Source organism: Cetorhinus maximus, chromosome 4 (genome assembly GCF_964194155.1).
Source record: "Cetorhinus maximus chromosome 4, sCetMax3.hap1.1, whole genome shotgun sequence".
In the NCBI taxonomy this organism is placed as follows: Eukaryota; Metazoa; Chordata; class Chondrichthyes; order Lamniformes; family Cetorhinidae; genus Cetorhinus; species Cetorhinus maximus.
In genome coordinates, this window is record NC_135882.1 from 56,711,143 (window position 1) to 56,734,575 (window position 23,433).

A 23,433-nucleotide genomic window follows, 5' to 3' on the forward strand; every position below is an offset into this window, starting at 1 on the left:
ATTGGTGTCAAAATACTCTTTCAGCTCTTAAAGAATTTATAGCTGTCTTTCAAGTCTTAGATCAAGAGATTGAATTCCAAGATGCAGCTGGGCTCCAGGCAGGTCAGTTCTGCTGAGGAGCAGTAAACACCACATCTCATGGGATTGTGTGTTACCTTCAAATCTCTCAAAGTTATTTTTCCTTCAAGTAAGAAACCATATTCTAAATGAGAAATGTTTGTGCTCTTCACTGTGGTGCAACCTGTCACTGTTCGGTGTCAGGATTTTACAGATCACTCAAAACAAGTTGCAAGCTAAGAGTCAGGACAGACAAGACTAGAGACCGCCTTCTAAATGAGAAGCTTTTGAGTACTAAATTATGCTGGATTGAGCCTGTAAGGTACCCATGGATAGGAGCCTATAACAAACATTCTAGCTTTACTAGAATGTTGATAATCTTTAATAAATAATATGCTAGCTAAAAAATTGTGACAAAATGAAGTACTTAAGATATGCTTAGCAAATCACATGGACTTTATTTTCAAGTTGAGATCAATTGAGAGCATTAAAACCTGGCAAGCCCCAATGTACCCAGCTTAATGAAACTGAACATTGATTTTCATAGCCTATAATGATGATACTGTAAGTTCTCCAGCAGCACTTTGCTATTAGTGATCGTGTCCTCCAACCTCATACAAAATGAAGTGCAGAAGTGTCTTTGATTAAACTTCTGTCAGTTGTTCAGTGTGCTTTCTATAGAGTGTCCAAGTTTCAGATTCATAGTTGGGATTAGTAAGGAAAACTATTGTGTAAGTCTTCAGTTTAGTGGCCAGCTTGATGGTTGATTTCAATGTTTAAACAATCTACCAAAAAGAGAAACTTTGTAAGATATGGATGATGAATCAGAGAGTGGGATTAGATTTCTCCAGCCTCTATTTTACGGAAACACCGTGGGCAGAATCTTTGGCTCGGCGAGCGAGGGCAGGGCCCGCTTGCTGAGGCGTAAAATGATGTGCGGTGATGTCGGGCGTATGTCCCAACGTCACTGCATGTCATTCAGAATTTCAGTTCGGCTGGTGCGCAGCTGACTTGGCTGCGTGTCTGCTGAACTGTCAAAGGCCTATTAAGGCCAGTTAGCTGTTAATTAAAACAATAATCTGAGCTGCCTGTCCAACCAGGTGAAGAGCCCTAGGCCTTTGCATTTTTCATGGAACCTCATCCACGGGCGGGATGAGGTTTCAGGAAGGTTCTTAAAGGTTTGAAAAATGTCTTAATAAAATTCATTGACATGTCCCAGCTCATGTGACAGTTTCACCTGAAGGGACATGTTCTGAAATTTTTTTTTCCCTTTAATAAAATTTTTTAAACTTAAATTAATCTCCCTGAGGCAGCTCTGTGCCTCAGGGAGATTTCTACACTCTTTCGCACACATACGAACCCCCTCTGCCCGCACGCCCGCTCCCGCACAACCCCCCGACGGGGAGATAATTCTCCCCTGTGTCTTCTGCCAATGCAAGATGGTACAAGATGGTCGCCGACACCCATCTCTGCATGCACACTAGTCCACGCGTACGCAGAAAACCAATAACATCATTCTGCTGTGCCTAGCCTGCTAGAAAACTTTTTTGTTCTATCAGTTTGGTGGGGGAGTGGGGGTGGGTGTCGTTATGTGTGTAAGCCAGTCAGAGCTGTGGGCGTAGGACTGAATGAATCATGTGTGGTTGTAGCAGTTCGACACCTGCTGAATGAGAACAACGTTGTTACCAACCGAGGCCCAGAGTGAGATTGTGAGCAGGTTTAAATCATTGAATCAGTGCCTCGGACAGTGGGCCACTGCGTCCTTCGGTGGCATCTTCTGATTTAGGGAGCTGTGGGCCAAAGGTTATTAGGCGCAATATGAGTTTTTTTTAACTGGTTTGGAGATGGGGGTCTTGTCTGGTGTTTTCTTGCAGTGTCTACGTTTGCTAAAATATCTTTCAGAATTCACAGAAAAATGTCTTTAATAACTGGTTGATATGCATGTCTGCTCCTGCCTACTCCGTCGCTCCCAATGCTATAATGGAGTAAAACATTAAAACTGCGCATGCATGGCATTAGCAACAAATGCAGCCTCCGAGAAAATCTGAAATTTTGGGAGAAAATGGCCGATGGCCCTACCCAGAATGCTAGACTATGTTTCACCCATTTTAGTGGAAAATTACCGGATCTTCCAGTTTAAATAATGTCACACTTTATAAGAGTACTTCATGCAAGCATTACCAACTAAATTTGCATTAAAAACACTAAAATAACTGAAACAACAAAGCTTTAAACTTAATACCTCTTCACAATGTATTTGTGAATCATGATCAAATTGAGTTACCAAAAGAGCTCTTAGCAAAGTCACAAATGGCATTCTATGATGTCATTTGACTGATGAAGGCAAACTATCCTTCCTCACCCTTCTCGACTTGTCTGTGGTCTTTGACACTGTTGATTGCAGCATCCTGCTTCAACGCCTCTTCACCCTCCAGCTGGGTGGGACGACACTCACCTGGTTTCATTCTTGTCTAGCCAGAGAACTGACAAAAATGGGTTCTCTTCCTATTCCCACACAGTTACCTCTGGTGACCCCGAAGGATCTATCCTTGGCTCCCTCCTATTTCTCATCTGCATGCTGCCCCTCAGCAGCATCATCCAAAAACAGCCAGTATGCTGATGACACATAGCTGTACCTTACCACTGCCTCTCTCCACTGTCTTTAAGTTGTCAGAGTGCTTAAACAACACTCAGTGCTGGTTGAGCAGAAATTCCTTCCAATTAAAATAGGGAAAGCTGAAGCCATTGTCTTTGGCCTCCAACACAAACTCTGCCACCTTGCCACCAATTGTCTGGCAACTGTCTGAGGTTGAAGCTGTCTGTTCAGAAACTTGGCCATATTTGATCCCAAAATGAGCTTCCATCTACATATCCGTGCCATCACTAATAAGCCCACCTCTTTCCACCTCTATAACATTGTCCCTTTTCACCTCTCTCTCAGCTCATCTGCTGCTGAAACCCTCATCCATGTCTTTGTTACCTCTAGATTTAATTTCAACGCGCTCCTCGCCTGCCTCCCACATTCTACCCTTCATAAACTTGAGGTCACCTAAAACTTTGCTAATTCACACCCATCACCATTGTGCTTATTATGCTGGCAACTACATAAACAATGCCTCAATTTTAAAATTCTAATCCTTTTTTCAAACCCCTCCATGCCCTGTCCCCTCCCTATCTCTGTAATCTCCCCTAGCCCTATAACTGTCTGAGATATCCGCACTCCTCTAATTCTGGCCTCTTGAGGATCCCCGATTTTAATTGCTCCACTATTTGTGATGTGTCTTCAGTTGCCTCAGTCTTAAGCTTTGAAATGCCCTCCTTAAACCTCTTTGCCTCTTTAAATCACTTTCCTTCTTTAAGACACTGCTTAAATATTGCTGAGAAAAGATGCATGTTGTCAAAGCTTTTCATCTTACACTCATCAGGATAATTCTCAAGTGTACCAAATGTAAAGCGAACAACAATTTATACTTCATGAGAAGCGATATCTTTGTTGGGTTCTACAAGAAATGCATCTTTGATGGAATGGCACCCAACTTCCTATCCCTTGCATGTTTCCAATAAGTAGAAGATATGTTTGCTATATTTGAATCCACAGTTGCATGGAAAAATATTCTCATACACACCTTAATGGGCTCCATCCTGCACTCAAATTCACCTATGAAATGGAGCAATCAAATGAGCTCCCTTTGCTTGACGTGCTAGTTGAGAAATCTGCCAGGGGGTTCTCTACTACCGTCTACTGCAAGCCTATCTTCACTGGTCAGTATACGTGTTGGGATTCCTATAGTTCCACACACTAAGATTGGCCTTACTGGCAACCTTGTAAATAGGGCCTGTTCCATTTGCTTACCTGCAAACTTGATGCTGAAATAAGGAGCATCAAAGCCATCCTGTGAGATTGTGGCTACCCTCATCAGATCATTGCTCGCTCTATATCGTGCAAAATCATGAATGGGCCTAAGGCCGCCACTTTCAGCACTGAAAAGTGCCCAGTCTACTTCAGGTTACTCTGAAAGTGTAAGGTGCCTCAAAAATTTGAATGACAGATGAAGCCAGCTGTTTAATGCTGCTACTATGCAGTAGCAACACGAGTGGTATTCACCACCAATAGGATGCTGCCATCAAGCCAAAAAGATGCTCTGCCCATCACACAAATGCGTAATTTGGTATATGAATTTCAGTGCCATTGTGATGCTAGGTATGCCCCAAACACTGGCAGATTATATCAAACATCATGTCCTGTCGGCTGTTCATAACAGACAAGGGGGAGGGTTTTTCCCTCGTCAGGCGGGCTCGGTGGGGGGGTGGGTGGGTGGGGCGGGTGGGAAGCCGACCGCCAACCACGATCAGGGCTGGACTTCGCTTTCACGCTGGCAGGCCAATTAAGGCTTGCCCAGCGTGAAACGCGAGCGGCAGCGCTCAGCACTGCATGTGTCTGGGGGAGTGGGGAGGAGGGCAAGCCAAACTTCGCACATGCGCGCAAGTGCACGCTTGAAAATCTCCCTGAGACACAAAGCTGCCTCAGGGAGATGAACATTTTTCAAAATAAAAAATAAAGATTTCTAAAATGTTATAAAACATGTCCCCTAATGTGACTCCGTACATGAGTAGGGACGGGTTATTAATTAAATTTTAAAATTTTAATTTTATTTTTATTTGCTATTGGAATCCTTATCCCACCTGTGGATGAGGTTTCCTAAAATTGTACAGGCCACTTGCCTTTTCGCCTGCCCGCCAACCATAAGGGGATCAAAGGTTACGGGGAGAAGGCGGGAGAATGGGGTTGAAAATCTTATCAGCCATGATTGAATGGCGGAGCAGATTCGATGGGTCGAATGGCCTAATTTCTGCTCCTATGTCTTATGGTCTTATGGTAAGGTTGGACAGGCTGCAAAAATTTTCTTTCAGTTACCTTTTTAATGGCCTTAATAGGCCTTTTAATTGTTGGCGGGCACGCTGTTGACTCCGGCGCGCGCGCCCCGACCAAAATATCGCGAGTGAGCGATGATGCGGGGCTCTCGCCCAACATCATCACGCGTCATTTTGTGCTTGGTCGGGTCGGGCGCATGCTCACCTGACGAGCTAAAAATTCTCCCCAAGGTACCAACTGTACCCAACCATGCTTTCAAAGCTCAAAACACAATGTCCAACACTAGATGTGATTTCACAATTGGACAACATTTGCTAAACAACCCTGTTTGTGCTATGAATTACACTGACAACTAATTTAAGATTATCAGTTGGGCTCATGGTGTGGCGTACATAGGTGTGCTAGAAACTACATATATTAATACACAGGGCTCTGATCTTTGCAGACAGGAAAAGCATGCACACATATTGCGCCTGTTTCGAATAAACAAAATAGGTGACAACCATTCTCTGGTTCATTCCCCAGGGAAATGCCTTGACCAATCAGTGTCAACCTCCCTTGTTTGACTTCAGACAAAGTTTGGCAGTTAACTGTCAGTCATTAGTTAACTGGTGCATTCTCCATGGCAAGGTTCTTCCAAGCAGAGTCCACTTGCCAGCCAATCAGCACTCTCTTCTCATGAATTATAAATTATTGTTCCCTTTACATTTGATCTTCTTGCGAATTGTCCTGATGAGTACAAGATCAAAAACCTCGACACCATGTGTCTTTTTTCACAGCACTCAAATTCTGTACTATTAAACAACTATTCGTATACTGCTACGTTTTTAACCAGGCTTTTGGTTATTTGGCCCTATGGGTTCCATGTCATATTTTTGTTTTTTAAACCTCTGTGAAGTGGTTTGGGACATTTTATTACTGTTCCTTGGTCGTATAGAACTTGAATATTGCCGAAAAGAGAGACATGTTGCTGCAACTTTTCATCTTGCACTTATCAGGACAAATGCAAGAATGTCAATTTTAAATGATCACAGCCATTTATACTGTAGGAGAAAAGGGTGCTGATTAGTTAGCAAATCAACTCTGATTGGCTGAAATGTTGCCGTAGAGAAAGCAATGGGGACTATAGGCTCCCCAAGCTCCTGGGTAATTCAAAAAAGCTGCAAGGCTGTAGTGTAAAATGTTTGAAATTTGGCATTCTTGCATTTTCCTGCTGAGTGCAACACAAAAAGCCTCAGCTACATATGTCTCTTTTCAGCAACATTTTATTACATTAAAGGCACTATATACATACAAGTTGTTGTTATTCATTTTTTTTTGAGTAATAATTCCCTTAAATTATGCCAATAAAAGGGAAAACATTCATATAATTCTGAAGTTTTTTTTAAATGAAGTCATAAATGCACAGTATATGTCATGCTCCATTAGTTCAGGGAATAAAATTTTCAAGATTTTTCAATTGGTTACATTGAAGTAATGTGATCAACATATGAAACACAAGCATGGGTTTTTCTTCCTGCATTCAGCAATCTCACCTTATATATATGCATATTTTCCTTATTTATGACGTGGGAACCACGTGGTGTGAAATTCCTACCGATAATTTTAATTAACAATCTGTTCTGATTGCAAAATGAGATTATTTGCTTTTTTATGCGCACAAAATGTTTCTGATAAAATTAGTCACCCTTAGCTTGACAGCAGAAAGTGGATTTTTCCATGTCAGCTGGTTAATTTAGTAACTCATTCTAAATTTTCCTGTATTTATGTGAAGAACAGTGTTATTATTTGACATTAACATATCTTGCATCAAATTGCAAATTTACAGGAGACAAAATTAGTAAGCAATTTGTATCCTGGAAACTTTGGAGGAAATTAGTTCTTCTCAAAGATCAAACTAACTACTGGACATAATTGAGAGCAGCACAAAGACTACTATTCCTAATTCCATGATAAGCCGCAGGGGATAGGCACTTTCTAACTTCTGAAATTGTTCAGGATGGGTTTACCAGTACAGCCACAAATTTTTTTGTATTCTCTGAGGTGACATGGCCCCAAATTAGCCACCTTAACCTGTTTGAGTCACATTTTATATATTGAATGCTCTATCAGCCATCCAGTTAGTGAGGAGCTCCAGATACATGTAAGGGAGTATGGTAGTGTAATGGTTATGTCATGAATGTGTGTTTAAATTCCACCATTGTATGTTGAAAATTTGTATTCAGTTTAAAAATCTGACTGATTTAAAAACTCAACTGGTTCACATATCTTCTTTACAAAAAAAGACATTTTCCATACCTGGTCTGATCTAGATGTTTTGCTCATACCAGTTGAAAAATAGCCGTCCAGGCTAATCCCATTTCCAGCTCTTGGTTCATAGCCTTGTAGGTTATGGCACTTCAAGTGCATATCCAAGTACTTTTTAAATGTTATGAGAGTTTCTGCCTCTATCCACTCTTTCTGGCAATGAGATCCAGATCCCCTTCATCCTCTAGATGAAACGATTCCCCTTCATGCATGAATCACAAAAGGCTAGTATGCAGATACAGCAAGTAATTAGGAAAGTTAATAGAATGTTATCATTTATTGTGAGGGGAATTGATTACAAAAGAAGGGAGGTTATATTTCAGTTGTACAGGGCACTGGTGAGACCACACCTGGAGTATTGTGTACAGTACTGGTCTCCTTATTTAACGAAAGATGTAAATGAGTTAGAAGCAGTTCAGAGAAGGTTTACTAGACTAATTCCAGGAATGAACGGGTTGTCTTAAGAGGAAAGGCTGGACAGGTTAGGCTTGTATCCACTGGAGTTTAGAAGAGTAAGAGGCGACTCGATTGAAACCTTTAAGATCCTGAGGGGCCTCGACAGGGTGGAGGTGAAGAGGATGTTTCCCCTAGTTCGAGAATCTAGAACTAGGAGTCACTGTTTAAAGATCAGGGGTCGCTTATTTAAGACAGAAATTAGGCATTTTTTTTTCTCTCAGAGGGTCGTGAGCCTTTGGAGCTCACCTCCTCAAAAGGCGGTGGAAGCAAAGTCTTTGAATATTTTTAAGACAGGCTATGGGCCCCGGTTATGGACCCCTCAACTAAAGTGAATAGGGATTTCCCATCCACTCTATCTAGGCCCCTCGTAGATTGGCTGAGCAATCCACTCCGTTGCATTGAACCATTGCAGTTGGAGAAATAGGTCCACCACCGTCACCTCAGTCAACTGGGGATCAGCAATAAAAATTAGCATTCCCCAAGTACCAAAGATGGATTTAAAAATGTTCCATTGCTTTTAGAAGGTTGTTTTGGTGTAAAATAAAAGAAAACTCCTTTTACATAACTGTTTACAAAAGATATGAAAAAAATATTTAATGCAGGTTGTATCTTTAAAACCAAAAAAATGCTAATGGTGGAGCTGTCAGATAATTCCAATGGAAATTATTTTATTCTACATGTTTTTTCAATTACCTTGACTGTTTAGAGATACGTCTTGAGAAGTTCAATACTTCATTGTATACATGAATATATTTTATAAATTCCAGACATGGGAAAACAGAGCGCAAGAGCCTTTTTCTCAGTAGAGAGAGTTAAGAGGAAAAGATTTAGCATATGTGACCTAACTGTATAAATTAAGTGCAATAACATTTTCAAACTGGGAAAGCATCATGTGATCAGACATTGTGATTAATGGCACATGATCAGACGTCATGTCAAACAATCAAACTTCCGGGAATACATACCATTAAATTTGGCAACCTGACATAACATGGCCAGGGCATCTGTGCTAATATCTGTACCAATTTCAGCTTTATAGCTCTTCTGTGTATGTGCTGATTTCATAGAGTATTGTAAGATGATTTCATTAATCCTTGCTCCTGGTACAAAATAGAGTTTGGAAACATTCTCACTGTGGCAGAAAACAGTGTGTATAAAGTACCTCACTGCAATCTGTAAACTTTATACGCAGCTTTCAAATAAGATATTCCTGCCCAGAGGAAAGCTGATGACAGGGTAGCATAAACCTGTAAACTCTGAAGTGCAATGGATGTCACCAATAATTTGATTATTTTTCCATCCATTGCCTGGATTTTCAATTTCCTATGCAGCTGAGAATCTGATGGGAGAAGAAGTCTGATGACCGTCATTGGAACCATTTAAATTCCTCCTGTTCACTTTCAATCTTAGTTCTATCCAATAACTCCATTTATTACAAAATACCTTGAGATATACCTCAGCTAATGCATGGCTCTCCATCTCCATCAGTGAATCATAGTGTTTCCAGGGCACCAATCAATCTGAGATGCTCCTTGGTGACAGCAAACAACCACAGCAGCGAATAATAATGAACAGCTGTCAAGCATTGAGTATGGGGTAAGTTGATCATAAAGCCTCAAACTTAGCCCCTGGTGTACCCATTTATGGCATAGGTACAAATAAAGGCTCAATAACATTGCTGTCTCCTTTTATATTTATGGGTAACAAATAGGACATGTTTCTCAAGTCACAAAATAATTCCTTTGCAGAATGTGCTTTGTTTGTGGTTTAGTGTAAGACCATGAGTTTTGGGTTCCCCATCTCCACTCCTGTTGACTTCAGGGATTACAAGGCAAAGGTGGTGGGAGATCCTGGAGCAATAGTGGGAGGCCTGGTGAAACCTATTTTAGATAGAGGACCCAACGTTGGATACTTCTCCTTAGGTCCTAAATCATTGACCTTTAGGCTTGGTTCAATTTTGCATAAGAGCTTCAGAGCATCTCAGCCCCTTGTACTTGTGGCTTCTATGCTCCTAGCCATGCAACAACACCACAGTTCATTGACTAGCAATGGTGGGTTGCCTCTGTGTGGACACACACGAACACACACATATATATATATATATATACACATAATATATCATGGACTGTTGGGAGATTACGTATCTGATTCCTGCCTCAGGGGAAGGGAGAATGACTTCTGTATGGCCTGGAAGTCTGTTGCTGAGTGTGTATGTGAATCTTGGTAATTGTGGGAAGGTGCATTTGTGTTCCCTGGCTATTTTGAGTTTTGGGTACTATTTTTAGGATAATTCAAATTTTCCAATTTGAAACTTAAAATATCGATTGCTTGTCTGCATTCCTTTTGATCTGATTCTGTTTTTGCTTCCTTGTGTCTATTAGTTGTATGGATGTTTACCACATTTGTTCAGTAGTATGCAACCAAGCAAAAAGCTTGTTGGGATTAAATTGTCATAAGTAATGTCATTGCTGCACTTTCCTGTTGGAAATACTGACATCTGTGTACTCATCTGTGCTCACCTTTTGAAGCTGCCTATCTACTGGCTAATATTTCAAATTGGACCAATTAGTGCAGATTCTCAGAATGAAATTGTTTACGAGCTATATTTATTGCTTAACTGAACTCTCAATTTTAAGTTCTGAAGGAGTCATTTTGAACTTGAAATGTTAACTCTGTTTCTCTCTCCTCTGATGCTGCCAGACCTGCTGAGTTTTTCCAGTATTTTCTGTTTTCATTTAAGTTTTCCAGCACCTGCAGTATTTTGCTTTTATCTCAATTTTTAATGGTGCAGAGTTTGAAGGGAATGCTGAAAAATGTACAATTTTGCTTTCTGTTTTTAAACTGGTCCACCAAAGCAAACCACAGTAAGCTGTCTAATTAATTGTTGAAACTATCAAAAGACAGTACTTGAATATTCCCTTCTACAACAGCATCTTGTATTTCTATACTATTCTTCAACATAGAATAAGATCCCAGGCACTTTGCAGAAGTGTAATCTGACAAATATTGACACAGAGCCAAAGAAGGAGATATTAGAAAGGGAAAAAGCTTGGCCAGAGAGGTAGTTTTTAGAGAGGATCTTGAAGGAAGAGAAGAGCTAGAGAATTGCTGAGGGTCAGGGAGGAAACTTTGGAACTTGGGGCTGAGTGGAAGATGTGTAAGAGACCAGATTTGGAGGAATGTCAACTGGTGGCTGTTGGGACTGGGGGAAATTACAGAGATAGGGGGCTGAAATTTTGTTCCGGGGTTGGGACCCCGACACACATCCATTTTTGTGTTGCACCCTCACATCACATCAGCTCCTGAAGCCTATTATGCTTTTTGAAGCATGGGCCAACTAGCGGCCAGGATGTGTGCTCACCATCCAATTAAGGATGGCAGGTGGGCCCTCAAGGCTGGAGGTCCAATAGGAGAGCGTGCAGAAATGTCACATTGGCAGCCCCTTTGTCAGAGTTGAGTGCTGATGATGTAGGTAGGAAAGAGAGAGGGCACCTCAAGATTGAAGTACCTTCTGAAGATTTTTTATCAATCTGAAAAATAAAAAGAGGCCACAGCTGCCAGGCTGCCATCACAGAAGGGTACCCACTCCACAGGACAGCCAGTGGCTGAAGCTGTGGTCATTTTGCACTCACAGTCATATGATGGCGGAGGGGCAGTTTATAAATGATAGATGGAGCTCTGGCCCCACTGTGCCTGCTGCCAGGAAGCCAACTCCGTTCATCGACCTGGATTCAGCCTCAACATGGGGCCCCAGAAAATTCCAGTCGTCTTCTTCCAGCCTACCCACTGCTTGAGCAAAGGCAGGTGACATTCCCCCAAACTAGCATGTTTAAAAATGGCTTAAAGGCAAGAACATGTCAGCAAACCATTACGCTAGTCTGTGGCGTGAATTTGTGGACCCATCTACCTCCGATCCCATCCCTGTTGTGGTTGTTTAAAAATTCAGTCCATGAGTGGTGAGGCATGTAGGGATTGGAATACAAGAATGAGAATTTTAAATTTGAGGTGCTGCCAGACAGTGTGCCAATGCAACAAGATGGTATTAGGGCTTAAGATACAGACACCAGATGTTTAGATAAAGTTTATGGAAGTGAAGGATGGGAGACCAACCAGGAGGGCTCTGGAACTGTTATGGCTATAGGTAACAAAAGCATGGATTGGTTTCATGTGGCAGATGGGCTGAAGCAGGGATGGAAGCAGGCCTTGCTGCAGAAGTAGAGTCAGATGCTCTGTTCAGCATCAAATAGGAGGGGAATGATGTGAAAATGTTTTTTGGCCTGAGAGAGTGGCTGGGGAAGGTCCTTGAATCTAGTTTATGGAAGTGCTGGGTGCTCTGAAAAAAGAAACAATAGAAATGTAATACTGTCACTTGAGCATGTGAACTTTCTACCTTGCAGTTTCACTATGGAGCCCAACTATGACTTCCTTTATCTTTACGATGGTCCAGACAGTAACAGCCCTCTGATTGGAAGCTTTCTTGATAATAAGCTGCCTGAGCGGATTGAGAGCAGCTCAAACAACATGCACTTGGCTTTTCGAAGTGATGGCTCTGTTAGCTTTTCAGGATTCCACATTGAATACAAAGGTTAGTATCGTAACTTTGAGATTTTCATTTTATATTCATCATTAACTTGTGGTTATGTGTTCAAAATAATGCCGAATCTAAATTGTGTTGCACTATGCTCCTGAAATCCCTGTTTTTAGGATTTCAAATGCTATTGTACTCTTCTTGGCAATTTCTCAAACTAAGCCATTAAGGCAATATCATTGGAGAAGAACTGAACTAAAAAGATGGTTTAAAAATGTTGCCATCATTTGTAAGTAGAAGACTTTGTTGGTGGGCTGCCAGAAATGCAGCTAAGCTGACTTCGGGTATGTTTTAACCAATAGCAAAAGCAACATTTATTAGCCAGCAACAAAAGCAGGAATGCCATTAAAAATAACAAATTCTATAAGTCAATGGAAGAAATGGTGCATCACTAAACTGATAAAATTGAGAAATTTAGACAGTTAAAAATAGATTGGGATTCATATTAGGAGAAGAAATTTTGAGAAAATTTGCATTTTTACTTGTAAAACTATGACAGCCTTGATCTATGAAACTGGATATGTATTATGGCAGTAACAAGAATAAGAATTGGTTTGCTGATGCCACAGCTGGTAAATGCACAATATTGCACTGATCTCGACTAGCAGAAGCATCACAAGTGGTTTTAGTATTCTTGGGCACAATTGGACAGAAGCATCAGCGAAACTTGCTTTTCATTGGTATCGTAGATCACAGTGTAACAGTCGATCTCTTATTTTTGATGCCAAAATGCATGTTTAGGTCTATACTCAGCTTAAAAGTTGATCCCAACCCCCATTTGGCAGCTGATAAATGCAGGTTTAGGGCTATACTCGCCTCAGGAGTTGGCCTCCATTTTTCAGCTCAGAGATAGATTTGCAGGTTTCTATTCGCCTTATAAGTTAGTGCATGGGATCAAGCCAGTGATATGAACTGTCTTGTCAAGAAGATGCTCAGGAATTTAAGGCACCCCACACAGAGCAGACTGCATATGGTGACTGATGAACAGAAATGGGTCCTCCTGCACCAACACTGGTGATTCACTTTTTATACTCGACATTTAAGTTGACCCCTGTTTTTGGAAGGATTTTTCGAAGTTTCAGAGGTCAATTTATATGCCACGATCTACAGTAATTTTAAATTTTACTCAAAGCTGAGCCATTAGACCAAGGCCGCCTGCCCTAAATACTGGATGTAAAAGATCCCGTGACACTGTTTCAAAGATGAACAGGCAAGTTCTTCCCAAATCTTGGTTAATATTTATTCCTGAAGAAACATTCAAACCAAATGATATGGCCATTTATTAAATGGGTATTTGTGGTACCCTGTTGTGTGCAAATTGGCTGCCAGGTACCTTATATCGCAACTGTGACTAAACTTCCGAAGTATTTCAAAGGGTGGGAGACTTCAATATCCATCACCAAGAGTGTTCAAGGTAGTACTACTACTGACTGATCTGACCAAGTCCTGAAGGACATAGCGGCTAGACTGGGCCTGCAGGTGAGAGAACCAACAGAAGGAAACTTACTTGACCTCATCCTTAGCAATCAACCTGTCACAAATGCATCTGCCCATGACAATAGAGGTAGGATTGATTACACACAGTCATAGTGGAAATGAAGCCCCCTTTTTACACTGAAGGCATGCTTCATTTGTGTTGTGTGACACTAACACTGTGCTAAGTGGGATAGATTCAGAACAGATCTAGCCACTCAAAACTGAGCACCTATGAGGTGTTGTGGGCCATCAGCAGCAGTAGGATCTTTAACCTCGTGGTCCAGCATATTGACTTTGCAATTATCGTCAAGTAGCGGCCCATCCCTGGTTGACTAGGAGCAGCAGCAGGCATACCTAGAAATGAGGAACCAACCTGATGAAGCTACAACACAGGACTAAGTGCATGCTAAACAGTGGAAAAAGCATGCTATAGAAGGAGCTAAACGATCCCACATCAACGGATCAGGTCAAAGCTTTGCAGTTCTGTCACATCCAGTCATGAATGGTGGTGGACAATTAAATAACTAATGGGAGGAGCTGGCTCCATGAATATCCTCATCCTCAATATTGGGAAAGACTAGTGTGTGGGCGAGGCGGGATGTAGCCAGAACACTATTTTTAGCGCCTGGCTCCCTCCATTTCTGGGCTTGGAAGTGTCTAAAAATGTTGTGCCAATGTTTCAAAGCAGCTTGGTAAGAATTTGGTCCCCAAGGTTCATGTTAGCTTTTTGACCTTGATGGATGGAATCAATCATTTACTGGCTCCTCAAAAAGGAAATTTCTCTTTTTTACGACAATTTTTTTGTGAGATTCATTGAAAAATATTTTTGAGAAGCACCAATATTGGTATTTTGATAATCAATATTTTCTGAACATCACCTTCTTTTTGATTATTTAGCAAAACTTCGGGAATCGTGTTTTGATCCTGGGAATGTTATGAATGGCACCAGACTGGGAAGTGACTTTAAGCTGGGATCAACCGTTACATATTATTGCAATGCAGGATATGTGTTGCAAGGTTATTCAACCCTTACTTGCATCATGGGAGATGATGGAAGACCTGGATGGAATAGAGCTTTGCCCAGCTGTCATGGTAGGACCTATTCAATTCAGCTTTTAGTATTGAATATGTTATGATTAAAGAAAACAATTACACAAAATGGAAGTTGCTTGTTGAGTCAGTCTACCCAAAACGCATAAATAATGTTTTGTCCAAAATAAAGCAGAGCAGTTTGTAGCTATAGCGTCATATTATAACACAATTATAATGCTTAAAAATGACACAAAATGCTCAAAATTCATTTCAAATTAGTCAAATTGTGTGATGGTCCGAGGTGACCATTCTGTTGCTAGGTTTTGCTCTAGTTGCTGTATGTTTTCTGAACATGTTCATAATAGCTTGCTGTGGTTGATATTTAGAATGCAATTTTAGGTAGTTACTCACTGTGTAAAACTAATGAGCTAACAGACAGCCCCTAAAGATTTGAGCCCTTAGAGACAACATGAAAAATAACAAAAATTAATGTAAAATATACTCTTGCACTGCAATTAAGGCTGAAATAGCATGTGCATTGGAATGAATGAGCTTTAACTTTAAGTATTTTTTGAAATCTGATCATAATAAACTCCACTATTTTCCCATTCTGAGCTCAGAAGCTTTTTTGACTGACTGCAGTCCAACTAACCCACGTTTTGTCCTAAAGGTGTTCTGGGGCATGATGAAAGCACAGAACTAGATGCTTTTGTAATGTGCTCTGCAAATAGGATCTTGGAGTTCAGGTGGGAGGATAAAGTGACTAATGTTGAAATAGTGTGTGGCGTGCTTGTATTAACAATACATATTATGCCAAGAAGCTTAAAATGAGCTTATCATGTGTTGTACACCTGATGATTGTCATCACTGAATGATAATAGACTAGGTCCTAGCTGGGAAGAAGCTAATAGAGGATCAATGGTGAGATAATGGGACCGTGTACATCCCCTAAATGGAAGAACAACAATAATTGGAAGCTATGGGGCTTGTAGTGAGGAAAATATCATGGTGAAATGACAAGCCAGATGATAATGTGGCAATGTGCTTTCCATTGAAACAGTTTGGGCAGCAGTAAGTAGATCTTTACTTCATTATCTGGATGTTCAAAAAAGCAGGGCCGAAACACAAATGGATGCAAGGATACACAAAGCAATGATAAAATGCAAAAAGCAAAGGTCATTGACAATGGTAATTAAACATTAGTACACTCCATTGCAAGCCTTAAGCAATCAGTGTGGTCAAACAGTATCATTAAAATGCAAGTTGTTCGGAATAAATGTCAAATGGTAACTCTGCTGAACAGATGAGTTAAGCAAAAAAAAGAATAGAATGCAGATGTAAGCATACTATTGTTTCAACCTTATGAACTTAACAGGTGGGAAAATAAACACTGCTGCCCTCCGAACAGGAAAGTTATATATGTCAAACACAAAACCACCACTACCATATTCTTCCTATGACTGAAAACTGTTTTCACTCAATAGGAATGTAACTTGATGAAGAAAGAAAGGTTTTTCTTCAATTAGCTATTGCAACATATCTTAAAACATTTTATTTCTATCTTCAATACTCCAAGATGGATCCTTACAAAAACTGTGAGACTCCTTAATGGGCATCTTGTTGTTTTAAGCTCTCATTATTTCTTGTTTTTCCAAAGTTTCTGGGGAATATCACATTCACTGTCATGAAGGATGAGACAAGAGATGCCTCATACAATAATGCTATGTGTGAAAGGTAAATAATGGGTTGATAATTTGGTTTAGGCTACACAGCTCCATAATTCAAGATCGGCTCATCATAATATCTAAATTCTGCTCCAAGTACAATGCCAAGGACAAACTGGGGGAGCACTGAGTTTGTGAGGGTGAAATTTTCTGTGTCAGTAGCTTGTAAGCAGCTACTGTAAGCTGCAAATTTCTCAGGGTGGGGGAACATCTTTCTGGAGGGAGAAGTGGAGAAAAGGTGATCATGCTGAAACTGGGCTCAGTGACTAACATTTGAATGGCTGGTAAACTGGTTTGATCTACTGACAGAACAGAGCCCTCCCAGGAATATTCAGGAAACATCTCTGGTCCTTGTCTTTTTGTACCTGTTTGTAATGGACGCTGGAGAGTTTCTCAGTGGTTCAAACAGTTTTCTGGAATCAGTCCTTAATTCAGAGAAAAATTGAATCATAGCCCTTGGACAGGCTGGGATAAATTTAACCTTGCCAACATTAGGGGTGTACTGGCCTTAAAATGAAAGTCTGTAATGTTACAACCCGTTGATATTGACCAATGGTTCCCTGCCCTTTTGGCGGGCCAATCACTGAGTGGTCAACCTTTGAGTGATTGATAGCATTTGATGAATATTGATAAGAAACTTTTCAGGTCTGCCTTAGATAACTAAAATACAGTAGTGCTGGTCACTCTGTAAGTAGCCTGGTGCTCAGGAATATGCAGACACTAATAAACAGCAAAATCAGGTCGATTATCCTTTATCCATAATACGAAAACCAGACGCATCCAAAAACTGTACTTTTTTTGATCCTTATCAACCTTTAGCGCAGGAAGTCCCTGACCCGAGCCAACATGACCTGAGCCAAACACAAACCTTGCCAACTGCACCCAACATTTAGCATGGGAAGCCCCTGACCCATGTTGACATGAACCTTGCCGACTGAATCCTGTATTGAAGCGGCAGATGATGTGTGCCAGGCGGATCAAATCCACGAGGAAACTTGGTCACGTGGTCACAACGGTTTTGTAATTCGTATTTTACTTTGAGATGCGTGCCCTGAATTCAGAAGTAATAAGTCCACCAATGCTTAAGAGATTTTTTAGAAAACTAACTTAAACATTTATTAACAAATGAAAAGATGTCAAGTACATACATAGGTCTACAAATGACTTTTTAAAAAATTTATCCACGGGATGTGGGCTTCACTATCTGGGCCAGCATTTATTGCCCATCCCCAGTTGCCCTTGAGGAGGTGGTGGTGAGCTGCCTTCTTGAACCACTGCAGTCCAGGTGGTGTAGGTACACCCACAGTGTTGTTAGGAAGGGAGTTCTAGGATTTTGACCCAGTGACAGTGAAAGAACAGCGATATATTCCCAAGTCAGGATGGTAAGTGACTTGGAGGGGAACTTCCAGGTGGTGGTATTCCCATCTATCTGCTGCCCTTGTCCTTCTAGATGATAGTGGTTGTGGGTTTGGAAGGTGTTGTTTAAGGAGCCTTGGGAATTATTGCAATGTATCTTGTAGATGGTACAAACTGCTGCTGGTGGTGGAGGGGGGCGGGGTGTGATGGTGAATGTTTGTGCATGTGGTGCCAGTCAAGTGGGCTGCTTTGTCCTGGATGGTGTCAAGCTTCTTCAGTGTTGTGGGAGCTGCACTTATCCAGGCAAATGCGGAGTACTCCATCACACTCCTGACTTGTGCCTTGTAGAGATGGTGGACAGGCTTTGGGGAGTCAGGAGGTGAATCACTCATCGCAGGATTCCTAGCCCCTGACCTGTACTTGTAGCCACAGTATTTATATGGCTAGTCCAGTTCAGTTTCAGTTCAATGGTAACCCCCAGGATTTTGATAATGGGAGATTCAGTGATGGTAATGCCATTGAACATCAAGGGGCGATGGTTAAATTCTCTCTTGTTGGAGATGGTCCTTGTCTGACCCTTATGTGGCGCGAATGTTACTTGCCATTTGTCAGCCCGAGCCTGGATATTGTCCAGGTCTTGCTGCATTTAGACATGGACTACTTCAGTATCTGAGGAGTCGCGAATGGTGCTGAACATTGTGCAATCATCAGTGAACATCCCCACTTCTGACCTTATGATGGAAGGAAGGTCATTGATGAAGCAGCTATATAATAGTACTATAATAACTCCTAAAACCCCTCATTAATCTGACTTCCAGTTGCACCCCCATTAAGGCAACGGTAAAAAAAATATATTTTCAGCGGATGCCAACAAGTTATCACAATACCCTGGGCAGTAGAATTCAAAATGGCTTTTCCAGCTGCAGTTTCTTTAGACAGTGGCTTAATGCACAAATACTGAAGGCTTTGCACACTGCTGGTAGATTTTACAATGCCTTTCCTGACAATTCAGTCATTCTCCTTTATACATGTTTCTCCCTTTTAATGTAAATCCCATTGTTCCCTTATGTCCTTGGGACTTTACTTTTCTCATAATACAACTCTTTTCATGGTGTTAATATTATTAACCCTTGGGAAAAATAAACACTCTGCTTGACCTAGCTTCTCTAGCTAGGTGAAACAAAACCTACCATCTATTTGAAATTTATATAGCCTTGAATTATCTGAAAATGCAGATTCTCATCACTTCACATTCCAAGACTTCAGTCATGTTTACGTATTTAGCATTTCAAACCTAGCTTCTTTTGATAAGTCAAGCCTTCAGACCAGCTGTCTCCAATTCAATTAAATCACTCAAACACACACACACTCTATCCAAACCTCACTATTAACCTACTTTTACAATAAATCACAGTAATATTATGAGAATTATTATACTTTCATGACAACCCGACCTTTAGTGCAGGAAGTCTCTGACCTGAGCCAACACGAACCTTGCCAATTGCACATAACCTTTAGTACGAGAAGATCTGGCAAGTGGAGTATAATGTGGGCAAATATGAAATTGTCCATTTCAGCAGGAAGAATAAAAAATAAGCCTAAGTTTAGAAGAGTAAGAGGCGACCTGATTGAAATATGTAAATTTCTGAAGGGACTTGACAGGGTGGATGTAGAGAGGATGTTTCCTCCTGTGGGAGAATCTAGAACTACGGGTCACTGTTTAAAAATAAGGGATCGCTCATTTAAGACAGAGATGAGAAGATCTGGTTGTAACCTGAACTCCACATTCCTACCTACCCCCATGTTGTTAATTCCCCAACCAGGAAAAACATCCTCTCAATGGCTACCCTGTCAAGCCCTTCAGAATTTTGTATGTGTCAATGAGGTCACTTCTCATTTTTCTAAACTTCAGACATTATAGATCCAATTTACTCAACCTTTCATCAAAGGCCAACCCCCTCATCCCAAGAACCAATCAAGTGAGCCTTTGCTGTACTGCCTCTGATGTAAGTATATGTTTCCTTAAATATGGAGGCCAAAGCTGAATACAGTACTCCAAGTGCGGTCTTATCAAAACTCTGCACAATTGCTTACTACTGCCCCCAAACAGCAACTGTTTTGTGCAGAACTCTTAAGTCAGGGTTAAAATTCTTCAGCGTGTGCCACATCGCTCTCTGTACACTTCAACAACTTTAATCTGGAAACTTGCAAACACTTCAACAATTGTAGCAAGCTGATAAGCAACAGTCAGTAAAAAAGCAATCAGCAACTACCCTGAAAGTTGATGATCCCTTTATATAGCGCTCGTGAGGGGTCCTTCCTGCTGCTGAATGCATGTTCAGCTATGAAAGTTTAAGAGCTGGAGCGCTGAGCTCCAAAATGACAGCAGTGGTGCCAAATTAGTGTTATATGCTGATTAATGGCACAATCTGCCTGCTTTGCATACCTCCGGCAGATCCTCACCACATACCTTAACATTTTCACTAATGCAGTGTCCAGCACAACTTACACTGGAACTTTCTTGTGTACCGCAGATGCCATTTCAGTCCCCAAATGGTAGCACCTAAAACAACAGGTGGCTCAGATCCGAATTTTGTGCCCAATGCCTTTACCCGGCCATAGCTGAAACATGTTGATCCATGTTATCTTAAGATATTGATTATTTTCTTTAAGATGGTTTGCGGTCAGTAATCAAGTGTAATCCTGCTCCTCGGAGGCAAGATAAGCATTTCAGTGGCTTAACGTGTGCTGTACAGCATTATGCAGAGAGCACTGAAAGGGCAGAATGTCAGCCACTGAGCTTCTACTTACACTTTCATATTCTCCTTAACTTATTTTTTTCCTACCTAATGGTATGAAATTCATATATAAATCAATGAGTGTGTTTTTTTTGGGAATAATATTTAACATGGAACAAAAGGCTAGGATGTCTTCACTGGCTAACAATATAGAACTTGCTGTACCTTACAGTATCACAACTTTGGGTTGCATGATATATAAGAATTATTATTATATTGCTCCTCTGCCTGATGTACCGAGGAAGACATTAATCCACTTATTTTAAATAAGCTCATGACTATGCCAAAATAGCAGACAAAATAATGTCTTACAGACGTACTGAGTATTTGTCGCTGAGATGGGAAGAATTGAGAGACTAAGTGCATTATACTGTGCAAAGACAGTGTTCCATAGTGCAGGAAAGATATTAGAAATAATCCTGTGGTTCTGATATTGAGAAGCGATGAAGCATATAATTCAATCAAATATTGTTAACAGGCGCAGTGCAGAAATGAGTCTGTATAAAGAAGCAAATGCCTTGAAAGGGTGTATCTTATCTATGATAGTTTTAGCTGTGTATACAGAAACCATGCAATCTCAGGCAAACATTTGTATTTCCTATTTAGTGTTGTGTTAAATATTTAGTAAAACAAAGGCTGGCTGTAGTCTACCTGTAGCTGATCATATAGAGAATTAACAACTAAATAAGTCTTATAAGCACAAGGAGAATTAACAAAAACATGTTTATACACAGGGTGGGTGATGAATTACTGTTAAAATGTGCAAACCTGTGTGTCTCTACAATGCCTGGAAACTGATATGAGCGATGTTATTACAAAAACAATTACTATTCATTCCTCTCTACTGTTTAATTAAGATATTAATCAATTTTAGATAAATGAGATGACACCTAATTTAGAATAGTAGAAAGAGGAATATGATACGAAGGTGTTAAGCATTTGGACAATAACATCGCTCGGGGTTCGTTGCAGGCTTACATTTCTGATTGCATGTTTCCCTTTGTCCAAAGTCCCTGTAACCCTACGGTCACCTATGTGTGCCCACCTCTCTCAGCAAGCCTATGCTTCTGGAGATAATTTTGCCTTTGTTTGATGGTGTAAAACTATGGGCTGGTTTTAACGGGGAAGGGCAGGTGGGCGGGTTGCTCATCCTCCCTGAAGGAAAGTTTGCTGGCAGTCGATACACCTGGAAGAACCCCGCTCCACAGACATAATGCATTGCCAGCGGGCTAAACAGGCTCAGGGTCAAGACTTCTGCCCCTCAGTGGGAGATGGTCCCGCCCTCGAGAGCTGCCAGCCAACTAATTGGCCGGCAGCTCTAAGAGTCCTGGCAGCGCCAGAGCTCAGTAGTGGGTGCTGCTGGGACTTCAAGCAGGTGCAAGAAGAAGAGTAGATGGATGCCAGGGGCAGGTAGCCCCAGGCCTTTAAGACAGGGAGGGATCAGAGAACCCAGGGAGTGGGGAGAGTTGGGTATGGGGTCAGACTTATGAGGACAGGCGGTGAGGAACGAAGAAGCGAGCTGGGGAAAGTCAGGTATGCTCTAACGAGATTGAGGGGGAGGTTTAGTTGCTGGGGTCAAGCAGCACAAATGCTGCAAAGCCAGCCATTGCCGCCAGGGATCCCCTCCAGGGACAAAGATTGCCCAAAAAGGAAGCTACCCCAGAGTCTACCCTGGCAGTCTCCCATGTGACAATAGGCCCCTGGTATCTAGTTAAATTCCAGCAGAGTCAGGAAGAGGACCATAATTGGCCACTTAATTGTCTCAGTTGGGCCCCAGGCATCAATCACCTTCCCCACCGCTGGCAAAATGGCACAATAGTGGGAAGGTATAGGGCATGCCATCTGACGCCTTCCCGTGCCATTTTGCCAGCCTTCCTGCCTCCCAGCCCATCCTAATAGGCCCTGTAAAATTCTAGCCTCTATGTTTGCCCCTTATCTTGATGCAACTCTCAAACATATTGATGTTGCACAGTGACAAGCATGATTGACAGCCTATGTGACCCTCAGGTCACCTGGAATAGTTTGGAACTTTTTCCTACGTGGCCAGAAAGAGATTGCGGTTTAATTTATATTATTGATAATTATTTATTATGTGCACTTCACCTTACAAACAGTCAACTCCCAGAAGTACACAAGCCATTGAGGATGTTGATTATAGGATGAGTAAGTGTGCCCCCGGATGGAACTGCTAACAAACTGTGTATTTTTTCCATAATAAGGTAGCTGTACAACAATTGGAAACCATTGACGATGTGCATTAGCAGCACATGTCCTGATGGTGGAATGTAGTTCCATTCAATGTGCTTGGCAGGTTGCTTAAGTGAACAGACAGTGCAGGTGTCATGAGCTTCAACTTCAAGGCGGTTACTTTGGCTGCTCAATGAGCCACTTACTAATTAGGGAGGGACTCAGTTTAAAGGATAATTCTGTGTCTCTGCAACTTTGCGACCCTGATTCACTTTAATATCAAAGAAAGTGGTTCTCCACAGGTAGCAGAGGATCACTTCAGAAGATTTTTTTTAACCTACATTGCTATGAACATCAAGATGGCATAGAATCATATTACATGAAGGTCCACTGTGATGGTTTTCTGAAAGAGGTATCTAGTTAGGGATACTCCACTTCTGTTTCCCCACAGCCGTGCAGATTTTACCACGTTAATTATTTTTCTAATTCCCTTTTGAAAGTTAATATTGTAACTGCTCCTGCCAGCCTTTCAGGCAATGTATTTCCTGGAACTATGCTGTAATGTTCCAAGAAAAATAC

The 23,433-nt window shown here is 41.2% G+C and overlaps 1 protein-coding gene across 1 annotated transcript in view; it reads left to right on the forward strand.

Moving 5' to 3' along the window:
• Window positions 1-23,433, forward strand: part of csmd3b (CUB and Sushi multiple domains 3b) — a 2,128,577-nt gene that overhangs the window by 1,739,964 nt on the left and 365,180 nt on the right. Inside the window, exons 29-30 of the mRNA XM_078541225.1 lie at window positions 12,091-12,278; window positions 14,655-14,849. Of these exons, the coding sequence (XP_078397351.1) occupies window positions 12,091-12,278; window positions 14,655-14,849 (383 nt within the window). The remainder of the gene's footprint in view (window positions 1-12,090; window positions 12,279-14,654; window positions 14,850-23,433) is intronic.